This window comes from Acanthaster planci, linkage group LG08, assembly GCF_054643075.1.
Source record: "Acanthaster planci isolate LZ-2023a linkage group LG08, COTS_SCS, whole genome shotgun sequence".
In the NCBI taxonomy this organism is placed as follows: Eukaryota; Metazoa; Echinodermata; class Asteroidea; order Valvatida; family Acanthasteridae; genus Acanthaster; species Acanthaster planci.
The window spans coordinates 11193080-11219918 of NC_141784.1; the positions used below are offsets into that span (position 1 = coordinate 11193080).

Genomic DNA, 26839 nt, shown 5'->3' on the forward strand with positions numbered 1-26839 from the left:
GATAACTGACTTCTTGGAAGAGGATTTTAAGACACTGGAGACATTTTTTGATATCTGTTTCATTTTCATTGCTGGGTTTGTTGGTTTTGGTGTCATTATCCTGTACGTGAAACTGCTTCTGATCGCAAGGCATCAGGCACGGCGCATAGCAGCAGCTGAGGTCAACGCTGAAGATGCCCAGGTCCAGCTGCACCGCTCAAATGTCAAATCTCTCAAAACATTCCTGATCATCACAGCTACTTTGTATATCACTTGGCTACCTTCACTTTTCCTCTTCAGTCTCCCTCAAAACAATTATGTTTACACTTTCCTTGAAAGTTTGCGCTACAGCAATTCCTGGTTCAACACAGTCATCTACTCCTGGAGGAATGAGACTTTCAGAAAGGTTGCCAAGAAACTCATTTGTCGAAAGGCAAAACAAAAACAAGGGAATAAATAGCTTTGGATACAACTAAGTTATCTAACATATTAGACTGGCAGGGTAGGAACTTCATTTGTAGGAATTTATCATTTGCAAATTGCACTTGTATTAGAAAATCAACTTGTCTGATGGGACATTTCAATGGGCATCGAGACAAAGACTAGAGCATCAAGGCAATTACGTCCGATGCCTCCATGAAGTACCTGCCCTAGACTAGGACTACAATGTCACAAAATGACACTTTCAGTAAATGTGAAATTGATGCGGCTGTACACAGACAGCCTATCAGATTCTTCAGGAATGGAGTTGATGGGGAAAGAGACTGGAATCAGAACTTTTACATCTAACTGTGCTGCTGAGTAAGCCACATGCCTATGCCGACAAGCTGGACACCACCATCAATGGCACCATGAGGACTATCACCAGCTGCCTTTACCTCAACCTCACGGATCTCCTTCTGGTGCTTGCAGATACCATGCCCATCAATCTGCAACTCAATCACCCTACTGGCATCACACTACTAAATGTTAAATTGCACGATGTCAGCAACCTGCTGATGGTGACTCTGACGACTATCTACTTCACAACGGGCTTCTTTGGTTTTCTCACTGCAAGTTTCAAATTATACATGGATGCATACATCATAAAAAATGTTTAAAAATTTAAAGATTCAAACTTTCATTGATGTGTTAACTGACGTGAAGGTGTGGTTATTAAGCACGATCACGCGAGCACGAACATGTACATTATCATATAAGCATAGGCCTACTCATTTCAGGGTCATGGATACCAGTCAACTGCATTCCTGGATGAAGTGTTTTCATGAAGCTGCAATGGGACATTGGTAAGGAGGCGCATTACTCCAAGGTAAATTCACTGATTACTCTTTAGAAGGCACCCAGTTCCAACACTATCTAAAAATGTGCAGTAGTAGTAACGTGGAAGCCGATGTTGCTAGAAAAAGAGCGTTAATTTCACTGGATAGTGCAGAGTTACTTTTAACCGAACAATGGATTCAGCAGAGTTTTATTTGGAACCAATTTTTATCCCTTTGGAGACTCAGTAATAAGTACTTTATTCAAGGGAAAGATTTGGTAGTGAGTTGGTTAGAAACAACAGAACTTAATTACATTATGCTGGTAGACTCAGAACTTTATTTCAAAGGGATTCAGTCACACCACTCGTAAATGTAACTCACTAGATTACATGCATGAGAGAACAAGGATGCTTGAAATTTATAGTCTACATGACCAAATTTCCACTGAATGTGTACAAGACTCAGAGTGTGCACTGCGGCAATGGCTGATATGGTAGGCTGACATAGTGCAATTATCTGACATTTCAAATCAAACTCTATCATTGGGATTGTTTATAAACCCCCAAGTGTATCAAGTAATGATTTTATAGATGATTTTGATCAATTGTTGAGTGCTTTAAGTTCAGAGAACAAAAACGTTATATTATGGGTGATTGAAACATAAATCTACTGCAATATGTACTGATAATACGGTGTAAAATTTTATGAATATTCTTGCTTCTCATTATTTTATCCAACCATAAATCAACCGACCAGGATTGCTATCAACAACACAACTTTAATTGATAATGCATTAACAAATGACTGTTCAAGTCACTCTGTTGAGATTCTGATAACCGATGTCAGTGACTTTTTACTGTATTTTTAATCATAAGTGACTTACAGTGTAAGTGAAAGTGCTTCGGCAAATACTAAATTTAAAAGGCGAGTTTTTGACAATTATAACAACGAAAACTTTATCTATAATCTGAATGAAACTGACTGGGACTATGTATACTAAATGATATCCACTGTATCGTTTGATAAATCGAAATTTCCTTGAATGACTGAAAGTAGTTTACAGTTCTATTAGGAGGAAAACCCACTTCTGAAAGAAGTTTTTAAAAACTGTACCTCACGTAACAAATCCACTTATACTTTGTATGAAAATAATACATGGTAGGACTGTGTCTTTCAACTTCTACCTTTCACTGAGATGATGCTTGCCTGTGGGCCAAGCTACAAGCTGCTTTCCAAAATTCATGCATGTACACGTATAATAGCATAAGCTGCTTGGTGAGATTTTGATTACGTTTTGTTGTTGAAATGGTGAAAGGCATCTCGGCTTTATTTGACCAGGTTTCATGCATTACTGAAGCTGCACTTCAATTAATATGCATATTCTTAACCCAACATAGCAACTGATTTAAGAGTGCCAGGGTTACAAATTTATTGTTGCTTTGAAATACTTCACGTAAATTTTCAATTTCTGTCACCCTTTAACAAGTATTTTGCTGACAAAGGGAGCAGACTTGTTAGTGAGCTGCCATTGTGTAATACTCCCTTTGATGCATTTTTAGGTAAAATGTGTTCAAATTCATTCTTTTTTTACTCCAGTTATGCAAGAAGAGATTGACAATCTGAAATTCCTTCTGGCAAGGCTCTTGGATTTGATAAAATTGGGATTTTATTATCAAATAGGCTAAATATTCACTGGTCAAACCACTGGCTGTGATCTTCAATAAATCTCTGACATGTGGAGTATTCCTTAATGGGTTGAAAAAGGCTCAAGTTTTTACCGGTACATGAAAAAGGCTCTAAAAGTGACATTGGTACTTATAGACCAATCTCTGTTTTATCAACCACTGTAACAAACTGAAAACTTATTCAGAGCAGTTGATTTTAAATGCTTTCCAAAATTCATGCATGTACATGTATAATGGCATAAGTTGCTTGTTGAGATTTTGATTACGTTTTATTGTTGAAATAGTGAACGGCATTGTTTCTGTGGACAGCCACATTGACGACGCCCTTTTTTTCTCAGATGTGACCAGAGACACTCAGACATACTTTTTAAATCAACTGCTGTGAAGAAGTTTTCAGTTTGTTTCTCATATATTCAAGTCCTATTGTGACATTTGCTTTTGTGCATGTGCTCGTAGAGCAATGTTTATTGTCAAAATGGTATTTGACTGGTTTCCCGTCATCCATCTTATTCCGAAGCACTATGGCAACAATTTCAGAACTGTACACACTAAGTCTGATTGTCATCTGTGTCCCCATCCCCACCCCTGTCACTTTGATTACAAAAGGAGCAACAAAATTGCTGCCTGCTTTATTTGTGGCAATTAAATGTACCTGCAGTCATATATTGTCAGTGAGTTAATAGGTAAATAAGGTTCATGCAGTGAGCTGCAACAGTAGGAATACATCTCGGCTTTAATTGACCAGGTTTCATGCATTGCTAAAGCTGCACTCCAATTAATATGTTCCACTTCACTTGTGCACATTAACACGAGAATACTGCCAGCTTCATCTTTGAAGCTGTTGAATTATACAATGTAGTCTGAGTCCCATTCGCTGTTCCTCAGACCCAACAACAGAGCCTGTTACTCTGAGGTAATGCCTGGTACATGTATGCATGAACATACATATGCAAATTCTATATGACGTGCGCGAGCAAATAAGACTTGATGTTAGATACTTGAGGCTGTTGATGTTGGAGAAATGTCAGATAATTGCAATACTGATATGTCAGCTGACCGCATCAGCCAGTGAATTGGGTGAGTTAAAACCATTTGAATGACTTTGGAAGAGCAGTGTACATGGAAGCTGTGCAGTGTGGAGGACCACCTGATGATCTGACTGTTGTTAGATAGTTTGCCCCTTCACTGGATGACAAGTTTCAAGTGTTGAATAGACATCATGATATTCGTTGGTATCAAAGCAATACCTCAAAGCTCAGCAATAAATTTACATCATCAAATAAAAAGCGACTGCAAAAAGGTTATTATGGCCACATAATGGAAAAGGCAACTGAATTAAATGTGTTCTCAAACAATTCAACTTTTGTGGAAGAAGAGGAAAATGAATGCATTGGAAGCCAGGAGATCAGTTGCATTGTTAACGTGGTTGCCATGAGCCTAATCTCCTCATTCTGCCTCATCTGCAACTCGTTTGCCCTGCTGGTCTTACATCGCATTCATGACATGCACGATGTCACCAAGCTGCTGATGGTGGCTCTGACGATTGCTGACCTAGGAGTGGGCTTCTTTGGTCTTCTCACTGCAAGTCTCAAACAATACACTGATATACCTGCAGTTGTCTTGAGAACTGTGGCCCAATTTTTCCAGCTGGTCAGTTTATGTATTCTTGCGATGACTACTGTGGTCCGGTACATTGCGGTTTCACAACCTCTGAGACTTGAAACCCTTGTCACTACGAGACGAACTTACACTGGACTGACATGTGCAACATTAGTGTGCCTGGCTTTCCTCACTTTGGAGCTTTTGCCAGAGAAGGGCCATGCCTTTCAGGATATTTTGAACATGTGTTCAATTTTCTTTATTGTATTTGTTCTTGTGAGTGTCATTATCCTGTATGTCAAACTTCTTCTGATTGCAAGGCATCAGGCACGGCGCATAGCAGCAGCTGAGGTCAACGCCGAAGATGCCCAGGTCCAGCTGCACCGCTCGAATATCAGATCTCTCAAAACGTTCCTGATCATCACAGCCACGGTCTGTATCACTTGGATGCCAACTCTCTTCTCCTTGAGTCAAACTTCAAACATTTACGTTTACACTTTGGTGGAAAGTCTGCGCTACAGTAGTTCCTGGCTCAACACAGTCGTCTACTCCTGGAGGAATGAGACTTTCAGAAAGGTCGCCAAGAAACTCATTTGTCGAAAAGCCAGAGAGTGAAGTTACCAAAAAAAAAACAAACCCAAAACAAATGGAGATTCTATGTCTGCTTTAACAGAACATACATGTAAAGGGCCTTTCCGCATTATTTTGTTTTCAGAAAAAAAGGCATTGTTCATGTTCAATAAATATATAATAATTTTGCACCGTTGTAAACCATAAAACATGCGTAATCCAGAGCTGGGTCTGTCCGCCCTGACAGACACATTTGTGTGACATTCCATACAAATTTCCAACTGTAAAATTTTGCTATTATTTTTGGCTTACATATGTCTTCACTGTTTCTGATTGTTGTCACAGCAAGGTAAAGATAAATTGAGCGGTATTTAAGAAATTACAGAAGTTTATTCTTGAAGATATAACCTTTGTCACAAGGACAGATACTTTGATTCTTAAATGCGAAAATTAAATTCACAACACAATTGAAAGTTACCTGCAATGTATTAAATACTCTTTTCAGTTTACTTTTAGAAACTGTCATCTCATGAAACAATTCCAGTGTAAAAAACACTGAAATTTTTTTCAAAAAAATATGTAACGTTTGTCACTGGACAGACATCACGTTTGTCACACGGACAGATATTTTTCTGGTGTTTGAATTAGAGCATGAAAACAGAATTTTCACGAACCAAACCTGTTTGTTTTCAGTTTTCAAAATCATTTTGTTAAAAAGACTATTAAACTTAAGCTAAAATGAACACTATTTGTCAAATCGACAGACATAACATTTGTCACATATCATAACCTGGGGACAGAAAGTCTTTTCACTTTCATTTCAGCAAAATGAATTGTTTATATACTCATAAGATAAGTCTTCTAAGATTTTAACATTTAGAGGGAAAAAACGGTTGTGACAAATGTTACAAAATAGCAGACAGACATTTGCAGTTCCTAAAATCAAATCTTAATTTTGTCACCTGACAGAAAAAAACAACCACAAATATGATGTAAACTATTATTGTAAAAACGTTTCTCAGTAAGAGATATGTTTTTGTTCTGGTTATCTGCTCAAGGAATGGCAAAATCAGCCTGTTTCATGTTTGCCACTCTGTGGACAGACACTGTGACATTTGTTATTCCTTAAATAGCTCTCCTTAAATTCTGATTTAAGATAACTCAAAGAAATAAAAAGCCATAGATTCCTCAAATGTTATACCTGTAGTACCCCTGTTTCAACAGATGAATTGCTTAAATTCTCCAAGAGAGTGGTATTTTAGATAACCAGAAAAACATGAGTTGACACAGTTACATGTATGTGCATGTCCCACCAGAACCCCTAATATAAGCTGGGCATTTATACCAAACAAAATCCTCATTATTTTAACAAAGAACAACCTAATGCTATTAAACTGTGTAAACTATGCCTTCACAATTATACACATACATGTACATGTATCAGTAAAATTGTTGAAGTTCATTTCTTGACTCTCAACACTGTTTAAGAAAGAGATGATTTTGGTTATGTGCAAACGTGTTGGTTAGTGTGGACAGACCCACATACATATCAGGAAAGGAGAAACAAATAACCTCAATGAATAAGAGGAAGCAATTTTGAAAGCTAAAAGGAGACTCTGGTCCCTTTTTGGGGTGGCCCAAAAATCAGACATGCTATGGGCCAAAATCAAGTCTGTATAGGTCAGCAACGCCTGCTCATTAGACCACTGGTCCGTTGTTCTTCTTAGTTGACAGCGAATTAGCCTACTACCATCCTGGACAAAATTGTTGGGACATTTAGCAATAGCCATACGTTCTCCAGCCCCTCCCCCCACTCCCCTGGGTCAATGTTGTCATGACCAGCGGAGCACAGACTATGTAACTACAGCAGAGCGTGATATTGGGTAGCCAAGTCCTATGGGGAAAAGAATCTAAAGGTATTTTTAGCGGTGCAATTTCAAGGTACAGTGCGTACATTACAGAGTATATGTTTATAAGAGTGCATCATATACAATGCACCACAGCATTTTATGGGCTATCTGTACAAAACAGACTTCTTTCTGAAACATGGAGTGTCCATTTGGGTCTAGACAAACCATAAAATTGCGTGGGATTCCTGTTTTTTAGTTATTCTGTCATTCTGCCAAGAAATGCAATGGTGATCCATGAAACTGTAAAAACAAAAAAGAAGGGCAGAAACTCAAGTTCTTTAATGATGTGTTATGGCTTGCTGTTGGCAGTGTAATATTGTAAAGAAAACTATTTGGTCAAGGACTTAACACTGTTGAAAGCAAGTTCATCTTTTATCGAATTTAGAAAATAAGGCACTTCCTGTTTTTAGTCATTTCAATCAGAAGCAAGGATCATGTGATTTTGCATACATGATGAAAAAATCAAGACCTACATGTACATCATTTCTTCTACTTGCTGCAAAAATGCAAGATGCGGAAACTCACAGTTGATTTTATATGGATTTTCAAATCTCAAAGTTTTTTACCTTTAATTTAATGTAATTTGACACCATATCACCATAATTTCATTCTCCCATGACTCAGGTCCCTCGGGTCGCTTAACACAGAACACCTGTCGGGTTCATCAGAAATGGACTCAATGGTGAAAGAGTCTGGGATCAGAATTTTTAAATGTCCAATGAGAGTTTAAATGCCCTAATTTAATTAAAAAACTGTTGATTTTTTTGCCAAAATCCACATTAACTGTACCAGGCACAAGACTAATGTAAGCTTGCATTACATGTTTTGGAAACACCATACTTCTCAACTTCTCAGCAACTGGAAGTACAATGTAAATACTCATCACTGACAAAATAAAGTTGAAATTACTTTGCTCAAAAAAGAAATGACAGTTTGTGTAGAATGCGAACAATTAGTGTGAGAACATGTCAAAATGTTTGATGAGGAGTCACTGTTTACTTGTTTCCCTAGATTATTTAATTTTTGGGGCTGTGTATTAGAACCAGGTGCTTGCATTTTTTTCTATTCTTATAAAGCCTGAAAGTTGACCCCTGATGACATGCTTCTGGAACCCTGGGATGGAAAAAAATTACGTGCAGAAATTTTAGAATATTTAATATTTTTTCTCTTAGAAAGGCCTTTTATAAAATATTTGCTAGCATACCAATTTATGGAAACTAAAAAATGACCTGACCTAAAAGAGAAATACCGGTATACTGCCAAAAAAATTGACCTTTCACTACCGAAAATCCAAAATACATGAAGTATAGTGCAGTTCGATGGTCTCGTAAGCACATGAACAATTACGGTACTACAGATTATGGTAGTTTTTCGGTAAAAACCAAAATAAAACCAAACCAAAATATCTTAAGGATTTTAAAATTTATAAGGAAATAAACTTATAGCAAGCACGTGCTTTTACGAAAGATTCCAATGCATAACCTAATCTTTGCTGACAAGAACTGTGTCATGTCAACTCAACAGAATCTGGAACCCATCAACTGCAGGCAGGCAAATCTTTGCAACACTGTACAATCTAGTTTCCACGTAAGCATGGGGAATGAGAACAAACGTGCATGAACAAGGAGACCTCGGAACGATACTGCCGGAACCAAAAGGTCATTAATGAAATTTGTTTTTTACCCATCTCCAGGTGACTTTTCATATATATTACTTGAGGAGGACAAGGAGAAAATTCCGACATGAGTGTTTCTTGGGGTAGTTTAAGTTAAATATCATACGATTTGACAGGATGGCCCATGTAAAATCCCCATAGGCGGACTGTGCGAGGGTTCCGGAAGCTCAGTGCGTGACCTTTTACTTTTAGGCTCTATTAGTCAAAACATGTAATGTGACTGTGTATTAGCATTTTCTAAGTGATAATGCTTGTTGCATAAATCACGTGCTGGCACATGGATACAAGACAGTTTAATCGAGTCTGATTGGTCAGGAGTCTGTGTGCGCGTGAAGCGCCATGTGTGGGCTAAGTTTATTTAATAAAACAATTCTATTGGACAGCTTTCAAAGGGAATATACCATGAAATGGATGGGGGTGTTTGGGAAAATGAAAGTAAGATTTTAGAACAAACTCATTGGAAATGCATTACATGTTTACTTCTTTTGACTCTCTGAATTAAAAGGTATTTATGAATGGGAATTAATATGTGCTCAGGAGAACGAACCCAGATAATGCCCAAACCACCAGTCACGCCTATTCTCCTGAGCCAGTGACTGGCCAAGCACATTATTCATTATTCCCTAAATAACGTCAAGAAGAGGATCAGCAAGTCAAACAATTGGGTAGCTGTAACCAAGATTTTAATTACTTGTCTGAGACCTCTTGAGAGAATTAGGAAAATTCATATTCCAAGTACTCTGAGGAGCAGTCTATGGGACTGAAACATGCATTTCCAAGATTTTTAATTCTGCAATCAACAACCAAAATATCCTTAAAATACGGCTTTCATAATCTGTCAAGATAAACCAGGGTGATTCAAGCCATGGCTCGTTTCTACAATTACTTACGGCTCACTTCATGAAACTAATTTACCCATAAAACATGTATATGACCACAATACACCAAAAAAGCAGGCAGCAATTTTACTGCTCACAATGTAATACATGAGGGGGAAGAAATGCCAATCAAATTTGTCTGAAATTGTTGCCTTAGTCACCAGTACAATATAACACTGTGTCACAATAAGACTCATGAGAAGCACAACATACTGAACAACTTATTTATGGATGATGAGATTAAAAGCTTTATAACTTTACTATATAGTGACCGACTGGTTCTGATTAAAAAAAAGGTTGGTCAGAGTTTGGTACCAGATGGTAGGCAAAGGGCCTACTGGCCCCCCACACCCACCTACCAACCCCTTTGTCTGAAAAAAACAATGGAATTCCTCAATCTACATGTTCAGTATGCTCGAGTTTGTTACAAAGCATTTGCTACAAGGTCACGTTTTAACTTCAGGGTTAAGACTTAATTCTAGATAATCAGCAATTCTTCATGACGGTTTCATGTAGTATCACCAAGACACAAATTGATGCATTCCTTACTGGCACCTTACAATTATTCTCATCAAGAAAATTTCAACTTGAAGCAAGTGTGTCCAACATAGTAACGTAAAAACTGCTGCTACCATTTGTGGACCATTTTCAAATAATATATTCGAGTCAAACTGGCGGTGTACTAGACTGTGATTATTTCCATACCATGTTGAATTATGTACATGTACCATATAAAAAAACTGGCACACTAGCATCAGTGCTGGGAAAACTCTGCTTCCAGTGACATCAACAGCAGGCTACATGAACAATGTGGATGTCAAGTTTGAAGAGGTTAATGTCAAATAATGTGCAACAAAAAGCACAATGACAATATCAGTCAAGATGTCTGCTTCGCAAGATTCAAAATGATAAGCATGTATAATAGCACAAGATGCTTGTTGAGATCTTGATTGCTCGTCAGTGATGACATGGTGATCATGATCACACCATGACACTTTTTGTGAAGCAGCATCTATACACAGCAGCCATTCGAGTGATTACTTTACTTTTTAAATCTCAGCAGGCAAGTTTGTTTGAAGTGGGTGTTCAACTGTTTAAAAGACTTTGGAAGAACAGTGAAAGTTGTCCAGTATGGAGAATCAACTGATGATCCAACTCTATTGCTGCTGCACTGAGTGACAGTTGATATTGAAGCAATACCACACAATGTCAACAATATTCATCATTACAAAAGAGCCTGCCCACAGCTTTCAACAGCAACACAATGGAGATGGCAACTGATTTATATAGGCCCTCAAATATAACTATTCGTATTCAGGCATTCGTTACAAAGACAACAAATGCATTGACAGTCAGCACGCGAGTTGCATTGTTGACGTGGGTGTCATGAGCCTTATCTCCTCCCTCTCTGCCTTGTCCGCAACTTGTTTGCCCTTCATCGCATTGATATCGCGATATTCTTGACATGTTACATCGCATTCATGATATGCACGATGTCACCGAGTTGCCGATGGTGGCTCTGACGATTGGTCTTCTCACTGCAAGTCTCAAACAATACACTGTTATAGATGTCATAGAAAATGTGGCCGAATTTTGCCAGCTGGTCAGTTTATGCATTCTTGTGATGATTACTGTGGTCCGGTACATTACGGTTTCACAACCTCTGAGACTTGAAATCTTTGTCACTACAAGACAAGCTTACATTGGCCTGGCATGTGTAACTTCACTGTGCCTGGTTGTTAACACTTGTGAGCTGATAACTGACTTCTTGGAAATGGATTTTAAAACACTGGAGATTCTTTTTGACATCTGCATAACTTTCCTAGCAGGTTTGTTGGCTTTTGGTGTCATTATCTTGCATGTAAAACTTCTCTGTCAAGATTTGACCCTTATTAGCTAGTACTCAATGTTTAATATGTACATACATCAGACATTGTTTCCAAGCCATAAGCTCCACTGTTGGATCCGTAGAACAAAGGATGACACTCATTACAATTTACACGAACCTGCTCCAAAGATGAACGTTATGGTGTTCTCAAGTTTAATTGCTCTAGTGGAACATTGGAAATCACAAAATACATGCACATTGTACATAATCTTCTTTTTCTGCTAACCCCTACCAAACCCCCTCAAAAACAAAAGAATAAAAAAAGAAAAATCGGAAAAAACATACAGGACAAAAATAAATCACTTGCTGTCTCATATAAAAATGTATATTCATTCAAGTAAAACTTTAATAATGTATCAAGGTTTAACCAGGCAAATTGAAGCCATAACATACACAACTGTTAACAGTCCATTGAAAATAATTCATCCAAAAAAACGTACTCCCATTGAGTGACTACACGTCAATTAGGAGCACAAAAAAGCAGGAAGTAATTTTACGCCTTACAGTAAATTGATATAATAGTGACATAGTGGAAAAAGCCAGTCATGATAAATATTTAAAGTTGTTGTCATAGTGACATGAATGAGATGGGCTATGACAAAATAGGCTGATAGGATTCTAACAATAAACTAGTTTTACACCCAAATGCGTAAGACCATGTCACGATAGAACTTATACGCGAGAAACAAAGAACAAAATAAACACCTTATCCACAGAAGATGATTTTGAAAGCTTCCAACCCTTCATGCATGTATAATAGCACAGACTGCTTGTTGAGATCTTGATTTAACCACTCCAGTGATGAATTGGTATCCAACACAGAACACACTTTCAGTTTTTGCAACAATTTGTCCTCTCTCTGCAGCTCTGTGTAAAGTGGGTACGCTAAACCTTTTGAAAGACTTAGGAAGAGCAGTGTAAGCTGTGCAGTGTGGAGGACCAGCCGATGATAAATTGCTGCTTCACTGGATGACAAGTTTCAAGTATTGCATGGACAACGCAATATTCATTGATATCGTAGCAATAGCGTACAATCTCGGCAGTAACTTAACATCGAGAAAAGCACCACACACAGGTCAGCCAAACAATGGAGAATGCAACTGACGTATACGTGAACATATATGACTTAATATCATCTCCAAACTTGACTAATGAGGAGAGTAAATGCATCAAAAATTCGGGACATTCAAGTTGCATTGTCCAAGTATGTGTCCGAGGCTTCATCAGCCTCTTCTGCCTCATCTGCAACTCATTTGCCCTGCTGGTGTTGCATCGCATTCATGACATGCACGATGTCACCAAGCTGCTGGTGGTGGCTCTGACGATTTCTGACCTAGGAGTGGGCTTCTTTGGTCTTCTCACAGCAAGTCTTAAGCTATACAGTGATGCATGGTACATCACAGAAAATGTGACCCAATATTTCCAGCTGGTCGGTTTATGCATTCTGGTGATGATTACTGTGGTCCGGTACATTGCGGTTTCACAGCCACTGAGACTTGAAACCTTGGTCACTACTAGACGAGCTTATACTGGCCTGACATGTGCAACTTTAGGGTGGCTGGCTTTCTTCATTTGTGATCAAATAACTCCCTTGATGCAACAGAAAAGCCACCTATTAGAGGATTTGTTGAGCACATGTTTTATTTGCTTTCTTGGATTTCTTCTTGTGAGTGTTATTATCTTGTATGTCAAACTTCTTCTAATCGCAAGGCATCAGGCACGGCGCATAGCAGCAGCTGAGGTCAACGCCGAAGATGCCCAGGACCAGCTGCACCGCTCGAATATCAGATCTCTCAAAACGTTCCTGATCATCACAGCCACAGTCTGTATCACTTGGCTACCATCACTCTTAATCCTCACTCTCCCTCTAAACCAGAATGTTCACACTTTGTTTGAAAGTCTGCGCAACAGCAATTCCTGGCTCAACACAGTCATCTACTCCTGGAGGAACGAGACTTTCAGAAAGGTTGCCAAGAAACTCATTTCTCGAAAAGGCAGGAAGTGAAACTCAACAGTGGTCAAATACAGTTTGGTGTCACAACCTCTGAAGTTGAAAAGCCTGGTCAGTGAAAGACAAACTTACATTTGCTTCACGAGTGGAACCTTACTGACTTTTCTCAAAGTCAATTCCATTTTTGTGGATGAATTTTATCATACTGCAGCACTTGGGGAATATTACGAGATATGTTCAATTTCCTTCATTGGCTTTCTCCTTTGACTGGCAGCTGTTCTTCGTGTAAAACTGCCGTTGCTTGCCAGGCATCATGGTACATTCATGTAGCAGCAGCTGAGGTCAATGCTGAAGATACCCAGGTCCAGCTGCACTGCTCAAAGGTGAGATCACTCAGCACATTCCTGATTCACAGCCACTGTCTCCATCAGTTGAATATGAACACTTGCAAAAGTTACAAATCTCAGTCTTAAAAAACAGAGATCTCAGTCCCAACATCTTGACTTCGTTTAAAAGTCTGCACTGCAGCAATTCTTGGCTAAACCGTCAACTGCTCCTTGATGAATGAATCTTTTAAGAAGGTCGCCAAAAAAGCCCATTCACAACAACAGCAGAGAGTGAGGCTCAATAAACATTTTTCTTCTTCAAGAAAAGTCAATCACTGTAAGCATACAACTTCTATGAAAACATGTACATGTATAAAGTACATGTATGTTATCAAACGTTATACTTGTGACACTTGTAATCTGTAGTAATGACCAATGTCAAAGCAGACAGCTTTTCAGTTTTGTCAGTGAGAGAGAAAAGTAGCTTGAGTCAGCAAAATTTAGATCTTATGTAGTTAAACGTTACCAACCTCTAAACTTAAAATTACAAAACCTTTAGAATGAATCTGCAGAATTATATTGTGTTTGAAATACATGTACACGAATGTGTACATGTACCGTATATGAAAGCTAACAAGTTGATAAATCATTAAATGTTTCACTTTGCAAACTAGCTTCTGCAAGTATTATATGTGCTCAGCATAAAAAGACTGTACATAGCAGAAACAGGTTACTAGTCATAATGGCACCCTGATGTGTACTGCTGGGATAGGCTGTCTGCTAATAGCATGCAAATTACATGTAAAGGTTAGCAATGATTTCTGAGCCCTCACAAAATGGTTCTGTATTCTGTTTCCCGACCCATCCTATTTGGAAGAGATGACCCTCAAGGTTTTGGTGAGAACATTTCCGGAAAATGTAATATTGAAAAAAAAAAAGTGTCTTTCGTAATTTGACTGAGCTGCAAAAGATTCAATGGCCTCAAATCCAAGTAACTAGTACCCTTTAATGCATTTCTTATGAAATGCAACCATACCTCTCATGTTGTCATTTTAACCAGTTTACACTTGACCGCCCACTAAATCAATAGTTTTAAATAAATACCTGTTCACACCTTTTAAGATACATGTACCATGTACCAGAAAGCACAATTTTTGGGCCTCAGCAATGGATAAAAATGGGTCCTTGCTCTATTCATGTCATGAGTAATTTTAAATGAGAAAAGTGAAAACACATCACGCACAGCTAATATTTACAATTTGGTTCAAATGTCATACATGTATCTAGTGTATGTGAATCTATTAATGTTTAATTTGTACATTTCATATTTTAAAGTTCACTGAAACCACCCATCAAATTTCTTGATTTTGTCTCATGTAGTAATTTTAAAACATGCATCTGTACATGTATGAGCATTAATTTTGTGTGGAAATGAAAATCTTACATAATATACTTGCACAAGAAATGGTAAAGTAGATATGTTGCACATACATTTTGACAAATTAACCAACTTACAGCGCAGCCTTTCATTGCTACAGTTTTTGTCATTAGTATGCACAAACTAGGAAGAGGTGACAGAATTTAATGGGCTCAACCAAACCAAAAATAAAGGCACACTGTGTACGTCTTGACATATCTTGGAAACACATGTTCACATCTGCATTTTGTACATGTGATTGCATGAGGTACCAATACAGCACAGCCTTCAAAAGCCCCCGTTCTCTTAATCTAAAATCTAAAAATACTGCACGGTCTTGTTCAATTCTGGATCACAGAGCTTTATTGCAAACAGCGCACACTAAATTTTAAATTTGCCATGGTACAGGATCACACATCCTTGATGTGCAGCTTCTTTAAAATAAATTTGGAGAATGAAACTAAATGAATTGCTGGAATGAGAAATGTGACACTACACGAATTCACCCTGTCTCACATGATTGAATGTTTCAACGTGCCTATTGTTCATTGTCGATACTACTGTATGAACAAATTAACATGAAAACATTTTCCAACTCAAAATGCACACTTTGTCAAAATTTGCATCATGAGTATTAAGGCAGGAAGTGGTTAAGCCACTTTTCAAAAATTTGAAAAGTGAGGCTTGGAAACCAGAATAATCTGGCCCAAAAAGACCAGTGCTGGACCAATCACGAGTAACATGGTGAACAATGACAAAGAAATGCTTTTGTGGCAAGTCACTTGCTTTTAACTTATGACTTGAATTCAGATTGAAGGCCTTAGGTTGGTCCTGTAACAATCTAGTTTATGATAGTCTTCAGGGGTGTTGACTGCAAGTGTACCACTGTTGTCCAAGGATATGGCACAGGCGCCTTGACCTGTGATCACATTATGATGCATTTTCACCACTGCATTTCACCTGTTCTCCAAAACCTTCACTGGCAACCTTCACTTTCCACTTGCAAAGTGAAATTGAGTTCCAGATTCTTAGTTTGGTCTATAAAGTCTCACTTAAACAAGGTCCTGATTATTTGTTGAAAATTGATGCAAGTTCAATTATAGCAGCTCACGTCTCCACTGAAACGTCGCTTTGTCTAGCCCTGATTTAATCAAGATCACTACGGCAGGTGTGCCTTTCAGTACCAGCACCCAGTGTACGAAATAGACTTCCTTATTTCATTCAAAATGCACCAATTTTCTATCTTTCAAGGCTGCATTAAAAACATTATATCTGGCGGGATTTCAAGGAAATATTGTCAGTGATGGTTTTTAATGGATCTTAGTGCGGAGTTTAATAATCACACTGGTGATTTAATGAGCTTTTTAAAGTATTTTGATGACATTTGTGTTATCATTAATGACTGTAAAGCACAGACACTTCTTTCATGTAATGCATGATATAGAAATAATTTTTTCTTAATATACCACTAGTATGCGATGCAATTTCTATGCACAGCAGCAATATTTGAGTCCCCATTTTTAAAATCTCAACAGACATAGGAGAACTCTGTGTGAAGTGGGTCTGTTATAAAAACTCATTTGAACGACTTTGCAAGAGCAGTATAAGCTCTGCAGTGTGGAGAACCAACTGATGATCTGACTCTCTTCAGATGGACTGCTGTTTCACTGGATGACAAGTTTCATTATTCAATACACATCAAGATTTTTACTGCTATCGAAGCAACACCACACAAGCTCAGCAGTGTTCTCCACATCATCAAGAAAAGTGCTTGTCCACAGGTTAAACAGCCACACAATGGAGGATGCAACTGAATTGTATGAGTTGTCAACATCTCCAAACCTTGTTGATGAGGACAGCAGGTGCATTGGACAATGGGATGATTCAAGTTGCATTTTTCAAGTGTGTGTCCCCGGCATCATCAGCCTCTCCTGCCTCATCTGCAACTCATTTGCCCTGCTGGTGTTACATCACGTTCATGATATGCACGATGTCACCAAAATGCTGGTAGTGGCTCTGACGATAGCCGACCTTGCAGGAGGCTTCTTTGGTCTTCTCACAGCAAGTCTAACATTATACACTGATGTGGAAGTCATAGAAGATGTGGCCATATTTTTCCAGCTCCTCAGCTTGTTTATTCTGACGATGATTAATGTGGTACGTTACATAGCGGTTTCACAGCCTCTGAGACTTGTAACCCTGGTCACCTCCAGACGAGCTTACATTAGCCAGGCATGTGCCACTTTCGTGTGGCTCAGTACGGTAGTGAGCTACTAGCTGATATCATGCAAGAAAAAGGCCAAATAATAGAAACAGTTTTCGACATCGGCACAATTGTCTATGGCCTACTGCTTTTCTTGAGTGTCATTATCCTGTATATAAGACTTCTTCGGATTGCAAGGCATCAGGCACGGCGCATAGCAGCAGCTGAGGTCAACGCTGAAGATGCCCAGGTCCAGCTTCACCGCTCAAATGTCACATCCCTCAAAACGTTCCTGATGATCACAGCCACTCTGTGTATCACTTGGCTACCATCAATCGCACACGCCAACGATATTAATCCCAAGATCTTAACTTTGTTTACGGGTTTGCGCTACAGCAATTCCTCTCTCAATACAGTCATCTACACCTGGAGGAATGAGACTTTCAAGAAAGTCGCCAAAAAACTCATATGTTGCAACGGCAGTGAGTGAAGCACCCTATACAAACGTTTTAAAACAACATCAATGTATAATGTCTTTTGACAACATATCTGTAAGTCAATCACTTTATATGTATTGTGGCACTTGTAATTTGTAATACTGACTCTTGTCAAAGCAGACATCCCATCAGGTTTGTCATGGAGAAAGGAAGTAGCTATGGTAGATTCAGCAACTTTTAAATGAGTAAAGATACTCACTACAAAATGTCATCCACCCATTAACCCACCCATTCCTCAAAAAACAAATGAAAAAACTTTGACTCAGTCTGCAGAAATGTTTTCAATTGAAGAAAAAAGCAAACCTAACAAGTTGATGTGGGTAAGCAATGACGTACTTTGCTACGGTATGAGACTGGCTTCTCCTTGCCTTACGGACTATGGCTCAGCAAGTCCTGCTCAGCAAAAACAGGTAACCAGCCCAAATGCCATGTGATATGTACTGCTGCAACACTCTTGGCCGGTTTCTGCTTAGCGTGCAAATTCACTGAGCAATGCTTCCTGCTTGGAAACAAATATGAATGGGCCCTAGCTCTATTAATGTACATGTATAAGTAAACAAGGTAAGTCCCTTGTTCTGCAAAAACATGTCCTGTTGAGCTGTAAATCACCAAATATTGTGGACAATATCTACACAAGCACAACGTGATGCTGCTTGCCATGTTAGCTACTATGAGCATTTTCGAAACGAGTGGATTCGGCTTAGACTTCGGTTTCGCTGGTTCCACTCGTTTCAAAAACGCTCTATGCTATCTACATGTACCTGAAGTGTAGCTCCAACACTTCAGACATATGTCTGAAGTACAAAGTACTGAAAGGAGTGAAATGTTACCCTGACTTCCCCTGTTAAAGTCCAATGGTATAGTGCCTTGATGCTCTGTCTCAGCCACACAGCCTTCAGCCCACACTGAAGCTGTGGGCTTGGACTGAAGGCTTGTGGATATAAGCTTCAGGCACAGCTTTGGCCTTGATGAGGATCAGGACCTTGGGATTTTCTTATTGCACTAGTTAATTTTGCACTATTGAGAAAATAGTACATTAATAAAGTTTAATTGCACTAACTCATGCCACGCTACTTCAGGGTCAGCCTAACCATCTGGCTAAAATCCCAGCTGTAATGTGCAGAGATATTGAATACAGAAATGAAATGTAATTTTTAACCAGGAAATGTACTGCAAATGAATGAGGTATGCAAGTGTGTTGGTTCATATGCACTAACTCTCGTGCTAATGCCTTTTACACACTTTACATTTTTACACACATAACGGATTCACGTCAGTACTCTAGAGTGTAAAGCTTGCAAAAAGGAGCTTTTAAATCATAGTGTTGGGTGAATCCTTGAAGAAGCCGGTAATTGATTCCGAACTTTAAATCAGATTCCAGAATCCATTTTTTGAGGAATCTAATCCAGGAGATTTATTCCTTTTACAAGTTTCCCCAAAACAAATGTCATTTACTTGCAAAAGTTTTACAAACATAGGCAGAATGCTTCATCAACAGATTACAAGAAGTACATGTCCTATCAAAACTACAGATCTGAAACTTTGAAGTCCTGCACAATAAAGTTTATGGTGGCACATATGTGCATCTATTTTTCTTAATTGTTTCATGTAGGGTTTTAAAACTCACAGTCATACTTGCCAATGACATAAAATGTGAAGGGGGCTACATACATGTCAATGGATGATTATTTTCCTCTAATTTGGAACTACAATTATATAAATACATTGTATTTCCCATTTCAAAAGCATTAAAGTTAGATAATCAATTAGTCACATTCTATTATGTGGCTTAACTTCTTGATGAATTTCAATGTGCGATTAATGGACCACACTGCACATATCTAACCTGCAACAATAGACAGCATATTCCATCTCTTTGGTGGCAGTGAAAAATTGGAATGATAGCCTCATGTTGGTAGAAAAGGGAATTTAATGGTTGTTGCTGGGTTAATTTTACCCAAATTGTGGGTTCAGCAAAGATTTCCCCAGTACATGTGGCACAGGGCCTCAGAAAGCTACTTGATGCAAGGGATCTCATTGGTTTGACGGTGAGTTGGTTCACATTAACAGAACCTACTTTCATGATAAGAAAGGAGTCAGCCACACCACCTGTATTGGCACATCACTAGATTACATGCAGAAATGAAAACGGATACTTGAAATTTGTTGTCCAACAACACAGTCCCATGGATCAGCAGATGCTTTGCATGCACACTGGTTTGCGCTCATCATGACACGGAACATGCACAACCAATTTTCATCTGAATGTGTACAAGCCTATAGGTGCACTCTGGCCACAGCATTCAAGTGTTTGCCCAAAATCTCTCTCTGTGCCACCAATTAGAGCATACTCATGCACAGAGTCCATACACTTAAAAGTAGCCTAAGGTGTATCCAAATCAAACCGGCTACGGCCAGGAGCAAGGCATCTGTCTGTGAGAAGTGGCCATAGCCACAAGTCAGAAACTTCCAAGGGCACACATATTATTGTGAAAAAAGCTTAATCAAATCCTCTCAAAGTGTTGCTGACAGCTTATAAATGGAAAATGGAAAGTTTAGTGTTGTTAACAAATGGAAAGTAGCAAAAATAAACAGCTTGGAATATCTGTATTCCATTGTGTTTCTCTCTTTATTTACAAGTGTATGCCTCCCTGGAAAGCACATAGGCTAATAAGCGCAATATCCAAGCAAAAATGCTAGGTCAAATCTAATAAGATCATAGCCTTATATGACCGCCCTCACTACACCATAAAAAGTGATCTATCAGGATTTGGGTACACGTGTACGTAGAATAGTGATATGACATGAATTGTAGGTAGTGTGGTGGATAAGCATGGTGTCCGTAATACATGTACCTTGGTTGGGTTAAGAACAATACAGGACAAGGAATCCATGGATGGAATTGCCTGCCAACCCACCCCACATCCTCCCCTCTCCCTGTCACTACACAGTCCCAACCCTCGGCCTATCAATGAAGCAAGCTTACCACCTAGTGCGAGCCTGTCTTCCTCGCGCTGCTTCTTCAGCTTCCGTATCTCGTAGTCTCTCTCGCTGAGCAGTTTGTACAACCTCCCCGATTCATCCTTGAGCTCCTGATTCAGGAAGGGAAACAAGGTCAAACATGTTATATTAAATACAAATTCATACATGGAGGAACTTTCTCCACTGACCTCTCCTCCAACCATTGGTATGGGAGAAGCTTCGCCTTGGATCACCTTGAGGAATAGCCGAAAATGATGGCTTGATTGAAATCTCAGACAACTCTGACTCTTACTCGTGTACACACCGTTCCAGATGCGTGCAATTCCATGCACAAAACCTTAACGTTGAGGCGGAGCGCCAATGTGCATTGCGATCGAACGTTGAGTGAGACGCGCTCCTCACTCTGTGCGAGGTTGCTAGAACCTGTCGCGATTTGAACCAGGTCTGAAACTGATCTGAGCCCCGAATACGAAGTTGGCTCGTCTTTTATAGCGTCTGGAGCGCGTACGTGGTGCAAGGAACATAACAAGTCATAACAAAATATCGCTCGCAATGCACTGATTGCACTGACATTTTCATAAATACACTGTTTGTGTCCTAACTCGTGACCAGTGCCCAATTTCACAGAGCTGCTTAACAGTTCGCAGAAAAATCATGCTTATTATAGCAGAAAAATGTGCTAATCTTGGCTGCATAATACGGTAGCTCATGCATAGAGATTTCCATTGTTTTGTCAGTAAATTAAGCAAATTCTTCCTCTGAGGTAAACATGCCTTTTGCTGTGCTTACTGTTGGCAGTTTCCATGAAAAACACAAAACCTCCGTTGGCGTAAAATTGTGCGCTTAGCAGCGCCATGAAATTAGGCACTGTCCACTGGCTAATGACAGGTGATTGATTAATGAATGCATTTTGATTGACCAGATCATAGGTGCGAAACTTGAAGCAACCACTACCCCAACCTTTCGGAGAAGGGTCCGTCATGCCTGTCATAGATGAGCCACAGGCATGAAATGGGCCTACACAAAATCATACAATCCTAACTCGGGCTGAATCTGCATGTCGAGTCGTCGGTTCTGCACATAACACTCGAGGGCGCTGTCCACATCTACAGCTCTGAGAAGGACATAAATATACAAATGCCACCTCAATGAACCAACGTGCACTCACCCTTATCTGATCATTGAGCCGTCGAGTCAGCTCTTCATCATACACAGTATCATTGGAGACTGGCTCACTCAACTGAAAAGAGAAAAATCATACGACTCATTGCACTACCAATTAAAAGAAATGGTTGATTACAGTCTTTTTCAATAAAGAAATCCTGCTTATCCACACTCAGGCTCAAAATGCACACCATCTTCTTTGTGCATTTGTGTAAGTAAGTAAACCAGTAAGCATGTACCAAATTTAATTTCCTGATAACTTCATCTGCCGTAAAACTTTTGTACCTATTTGAACTCAGTATGTAATCATGAAAACAATTTTGAGGGGTTTTTGCCAAACTTTACTCCCGGCAAAAGGTATCAAACTGACAAAATGAAAAGGCAAATCCTACCTATCAGCAAAAACATGCTCTTCAAAACTTGTCCATCCATCAAAAATGCGCAAAATGAAAATAGTTCTACCATCTAGATGGTTGTTTTTTGAGCAATGTTTTAATGAAACAGGTAAGCATGTACATGTGTATACTTTATAAAAATAAAAATAGTCACCTGGTCCCTCTACTTTTTCGACACTCCTTATTCACTTTCAGACTACAGAATTCTTCTTTCTATACATGTACCCGGTACCTCAAGAACAGACGTCCACTATTTAACATGATTAGATGCAACCTTGTGTGGTAGAGCGCTCTCTCTTCAGCCTTCACTTTACACACCTGATAAAAATAGCTATCAACAATACTGTGTAGTGCACTCTGTGACTTTCTTGTATTGAGTAGCGCATTTGCATATCTACAGAGCCATGCATATGCATGCCAGCATCTGACAATAGTGATCTGAACAGTGTATTGTTTCTGCCCTGCATTTTTTCACTGGTATGAAAAGCTTTTGTGATCATATGCAGCAAGGTTTGAGACGGAGAGAACCCCCCCTGCTTTGTGTTGGTCATTGTCTCGCAGGAATCTGGGGAATTCCTTTCAGACATCTTGGGGGGGATGTGTTAAGTAACAATAGTCTGGAATGTGTATAGGGATTGGACTTGTTGGGGGGGTACCCCTCGGTCTCATTTCTTGCTGGGTATATTTGTGATCCACCCCACCCTGTGGAGTGGGCAGAAACACAGTAATCAGATGACTCTGCTTCAGAGCCTCATTGCTTCATCACTCTCTGCTACTGTGCTGCTGCTGTACATTGTTACATTATATGAAACATAGCTACATGTATATCTATTTGCCTTGGTGCATGCAGCATTAGTGATTGGCACGGGTCGAGGGACGCTGCATGCAATCCTTGACTGTCGTTTTTTTAAAATTTGTATAAATATAAATTCTCTCACCCTTTGAGGCATTGTACAAATTGTAATAAAATATTGAATGTAGTATTCGTGCCACCACATTCCCTGTTGTCTTTATTTAGTTATTACTTCTTAACTGAGTCCATTTACCACTCGGTTACATATACTTGGAGAAGACAACACCTACAAGGGAAAGTTGTACTGAAGATAGGCCTGTGCCGGGTACCCGGGTACCCGCCCGTCGATTTCAAAACCCGGTTCCATTTTTCCGGGCCGGGTACCCGTAAAAAAGTAAATAAATTAGGACCAAACATTCATGCATAAAATGTCTGTGAAATTTCTTACTGAAGGACAGACTTCATGGAAAACCACCGTGCCGATGAAAACCCGGTCCCGCGGTCATACATGAAACTTGAATTCGGAGATTGACAGCTAATTTTGTTACCCATTCCGCCCATTGCACCGCAAGTCGTTTTCCTAGTTCCGGAATTTCCTAATTCACAAGAGCGAAAAACCACTAAAATTCACCGGCGATAGGTCACTCGCAACGTGTGATTTTAAATATTTCTTTAAATTGAATAGTCATATAAACCTTTGCATCTAATGTCCGCTTAATCAAAATGACTTTTTTAGAGTTTCCGTTTTTGTTAATTTAGCGAAAACTGCAAGCTTTTCCCCCACTCTCGGATCGCGCGGATCACGCAAAGTCGTTGCGAACTCAACTACACGGGCGCAGCAGAAATGTATGTGACATAATGGGTTCGTCAACTGTGCGGCGCGGGGAGAATAACGTTGATAGCTCACTGTACAGTTTAAAAGTCGAGTCAAACCGTACGCAATTTCTACCTTTTTAATTCATTAGAATTCTTATTTTTCATCTAATTTTCTCAAAATTAAAAGATTCTCTATTAGAAAAGCAACTTTTTACAATGGTTTTGGCTGAAAATGGATTTTTCGTGTGGTTACTTTTTATTTGTGAAGACGTTTTTGTCTCGATCCTAAACCGATCCAGAACTAGGAAAGGTGTCATCATCACTTTTGTCGATTGATCCTGTGAATCCAAATATAAAAGCTTAGATTTTGAAAAAAAAATTGAAGTATATCCAAAACACAAAGTTGACTTCTGACCATATTTCACTCGAATTTGAGGATTTTTTTAGCTGCAGTCTTACTGAATAATTTTCGCGATCCGGAACTAGGAAAATGACTGTACCAAACCTATATGAACAAGAGACCGAAGGACTTTTGTCTTATGAGGGGGGAGCGCTGTTGATGTACACTTGCATGACTGTATTTGTAACTATCAAACCCTGTCGGCCTAAATGACTTTTGTGCAGAATAAGTAGTGCTTACTGTTTGAATTAAGAGTATTTTTGTCAAATAAAACAATATGAATGAAAATTACTTTATGTCGGGATTGACGACGAAGCGAGAGCGGATTGTGTAATATTCCTGCGGTACTGGGACTCCACACGGCATGCGGTAAGTAGCGATCACGCACAAATTGTGCAGTTGATCGGCCTCTTTTTATAATCAAAGCACTAAATGTGCGCTACAAACCCAAAGAGTCAGAGAACCAGTTTAGTTAAGTTTTACACCAAGAAATATTCCGTTTCAAAATTATTTTTAAATTAAAGCAACTTGAATTTCCTCAGTAATTCACCGGAACTGTGGATGAGGAATTGACCAAAAAAGCAGGAATGATTTTTTTCTGTATGTACTAAAGCATTTCAAATCCAAGTATTTTTTCATTAAAAAAAAAAAGGAAATGTTGACAGGTGCAAGTCATAATACAGTCGGCCAATCAAATATCACTTGTCGAAGTACTTATGCATTAAAATCTCGACAATTTGAACCTCAGGGGAATGGAGTTACCCTGAAAAAGTATTTATAAAACTAAACCACTTCATCGTGTGGCAAAACTTTCGTATCGCTTAGTCATTTAACAACATGGAGCGCTGCTATTTTTTTCACTTGGGCTTCCTTATGTGTGGTCACATGACTTTTCTTTTTACGGTCACATGGCTGCTGCAGTGTCAGCGATTGGACTACCTGAAGGGGACTACAATTGGGCCCGCGTTGCAATCAGGTTAGTTTCAGCGTCTTGAAAGCCAGGATTACACAGTTGCAGCTACGTTGATTTATGCAACGTGCTGGTCCTCGTCAGAAAAGAAATGAACTTGCGATGACTCCTGACCCTATATAGACTTCCGATTCTTTTAACGCCGTTTGAAGCATTTTGATGGCGGTTTTTTGAATCAGAAACTTCAAAATAAGTGGATGTAATGGTGTGGGCATTGTTCGAGTTACGGTGGTATTTTTGTACATAAAATTTTGAGCCTTTTAACCCGTGACGTACATAGCACTGATCTGGTCCACACGTGACACGACCAGCGCTCACCATTCGTGCACGCCACATGCGTTCCGCGTGTCCGTGGTCATGCAGCATCCGGGACAATTCCTTTGAGCCTTTGCAGGTGCGTATATCATGTACGTGGTTTGCAGCTCTGTTCTTTTTTCTGATGTTTCCCATGAAGATTTGTTTTTCTGTTTCATACACCCACACAAAATTTGAAAACTGAAGGTAACAATTTCGTTTGATAAAAAGGTAGGAGAGATTATCTCCGAAGTTTAGAACAATGTTCTGCTTGCTTCCTAGGTGCCAAAAAGAACCGTGTTTCGGGCACATGATCCACCGGGTTGCGCGCAATGCCATTATCAGGCGATCTCTTTTCCGGGTACCTTCGTACCCGATGTTAACAAAAAACAGGTACCCGGTTCTAAAAATACCCGCAAATGCACACCCCTAACTGAAGACAAATTTTGTCTTACATTTATGACAAAGTACAACAGCAAGAGCTAAGACAAAGATATTTATGCCCATAGAAAGGACTCAAACAAAAGACACCAACCTTTAAATCCAGGTCATCATTTAGTCCAAGGCCACCTAATTCCTCCCCCTCTTTCTTCTTGGCCCCACCTCTCCCTTCGTGCTCCTTATTGCCAGCTGCACCTTTCTTGGTCTTCTCCTCCTGCTTCTGTTTCCGTCTCATCAGTTTCCTCTGCTGTTGCTCCTGCAGTGCTTGGAACTGCTGGCGCAGGGTTTCATCGGCTGTCTCCATCCTGACCTCTGCCTAGACGAAAGGAAAGAAAAAAAAACAAATAAAAACATCACTTGAGGCCATGCCTTACTCTGTGAACAGTCAAGACTGAGGCCCGGATCAGACTGGTTTCCCCTGATGCATGTCGGTACAAGCTATCATGCTGGTACAATGGTGTCAGAATGTTCACTGCTCGATATGCAACCCAAGGGCAGAACCAAAGGGGATGGGGAGAAGAGGTATGATATCCCTCCCTCCAAGAAGGGGCAACCAAAAATTGGGGGGGGGGGTAACAGAAAGTAACTTTTTAGTTTACCTTATTTCCCTTCCTTCTAAAAGCCCTGAAGTATATTCTCACCCCTCAGAAAAGCTCTAAAATGTTACATTAACAAATTTTAACATTTTCCTCCTCCTAGATCAAGTTTCTCCCCCCCCCTCCCTATATGATTCTGGATTCATTCTTG

At 39.4% G+C, this 26839-nt stretch overlaps 1 protein-coding gene across 10 annotated transcripts in view; it reads right to left on the bottom strand.

The window, feature by feature from the left end:
* Nucleotides 1-26839, bottom strand: part of ccdc13 (coiled-coil domain containing 13) — a 101279-nt gene that overhangs the window by 57498 nt on the left and 16942 nt on the right. For all 10 annotated transcript variants that reach the window (XM_087140053.1, XM_087140056.1, XM_087140054.1 and 7 more), the window contains 3 exons: nt 26187-26408; nt 21988-22059; nt 20824-20929 (listed from right to left, as the gene is read on the bottom strand). In XM_087140053.1, the coding sequence (XP_086996179.1) occupies nt 20824-20929; nt 21988-22059; nt 26187-26408 (400 nt within the window). The remainder of the gene's footprint in view (nt 1-20823; nt 20930-21987; nt 22060-26186; nt 26409-26839) is intronic.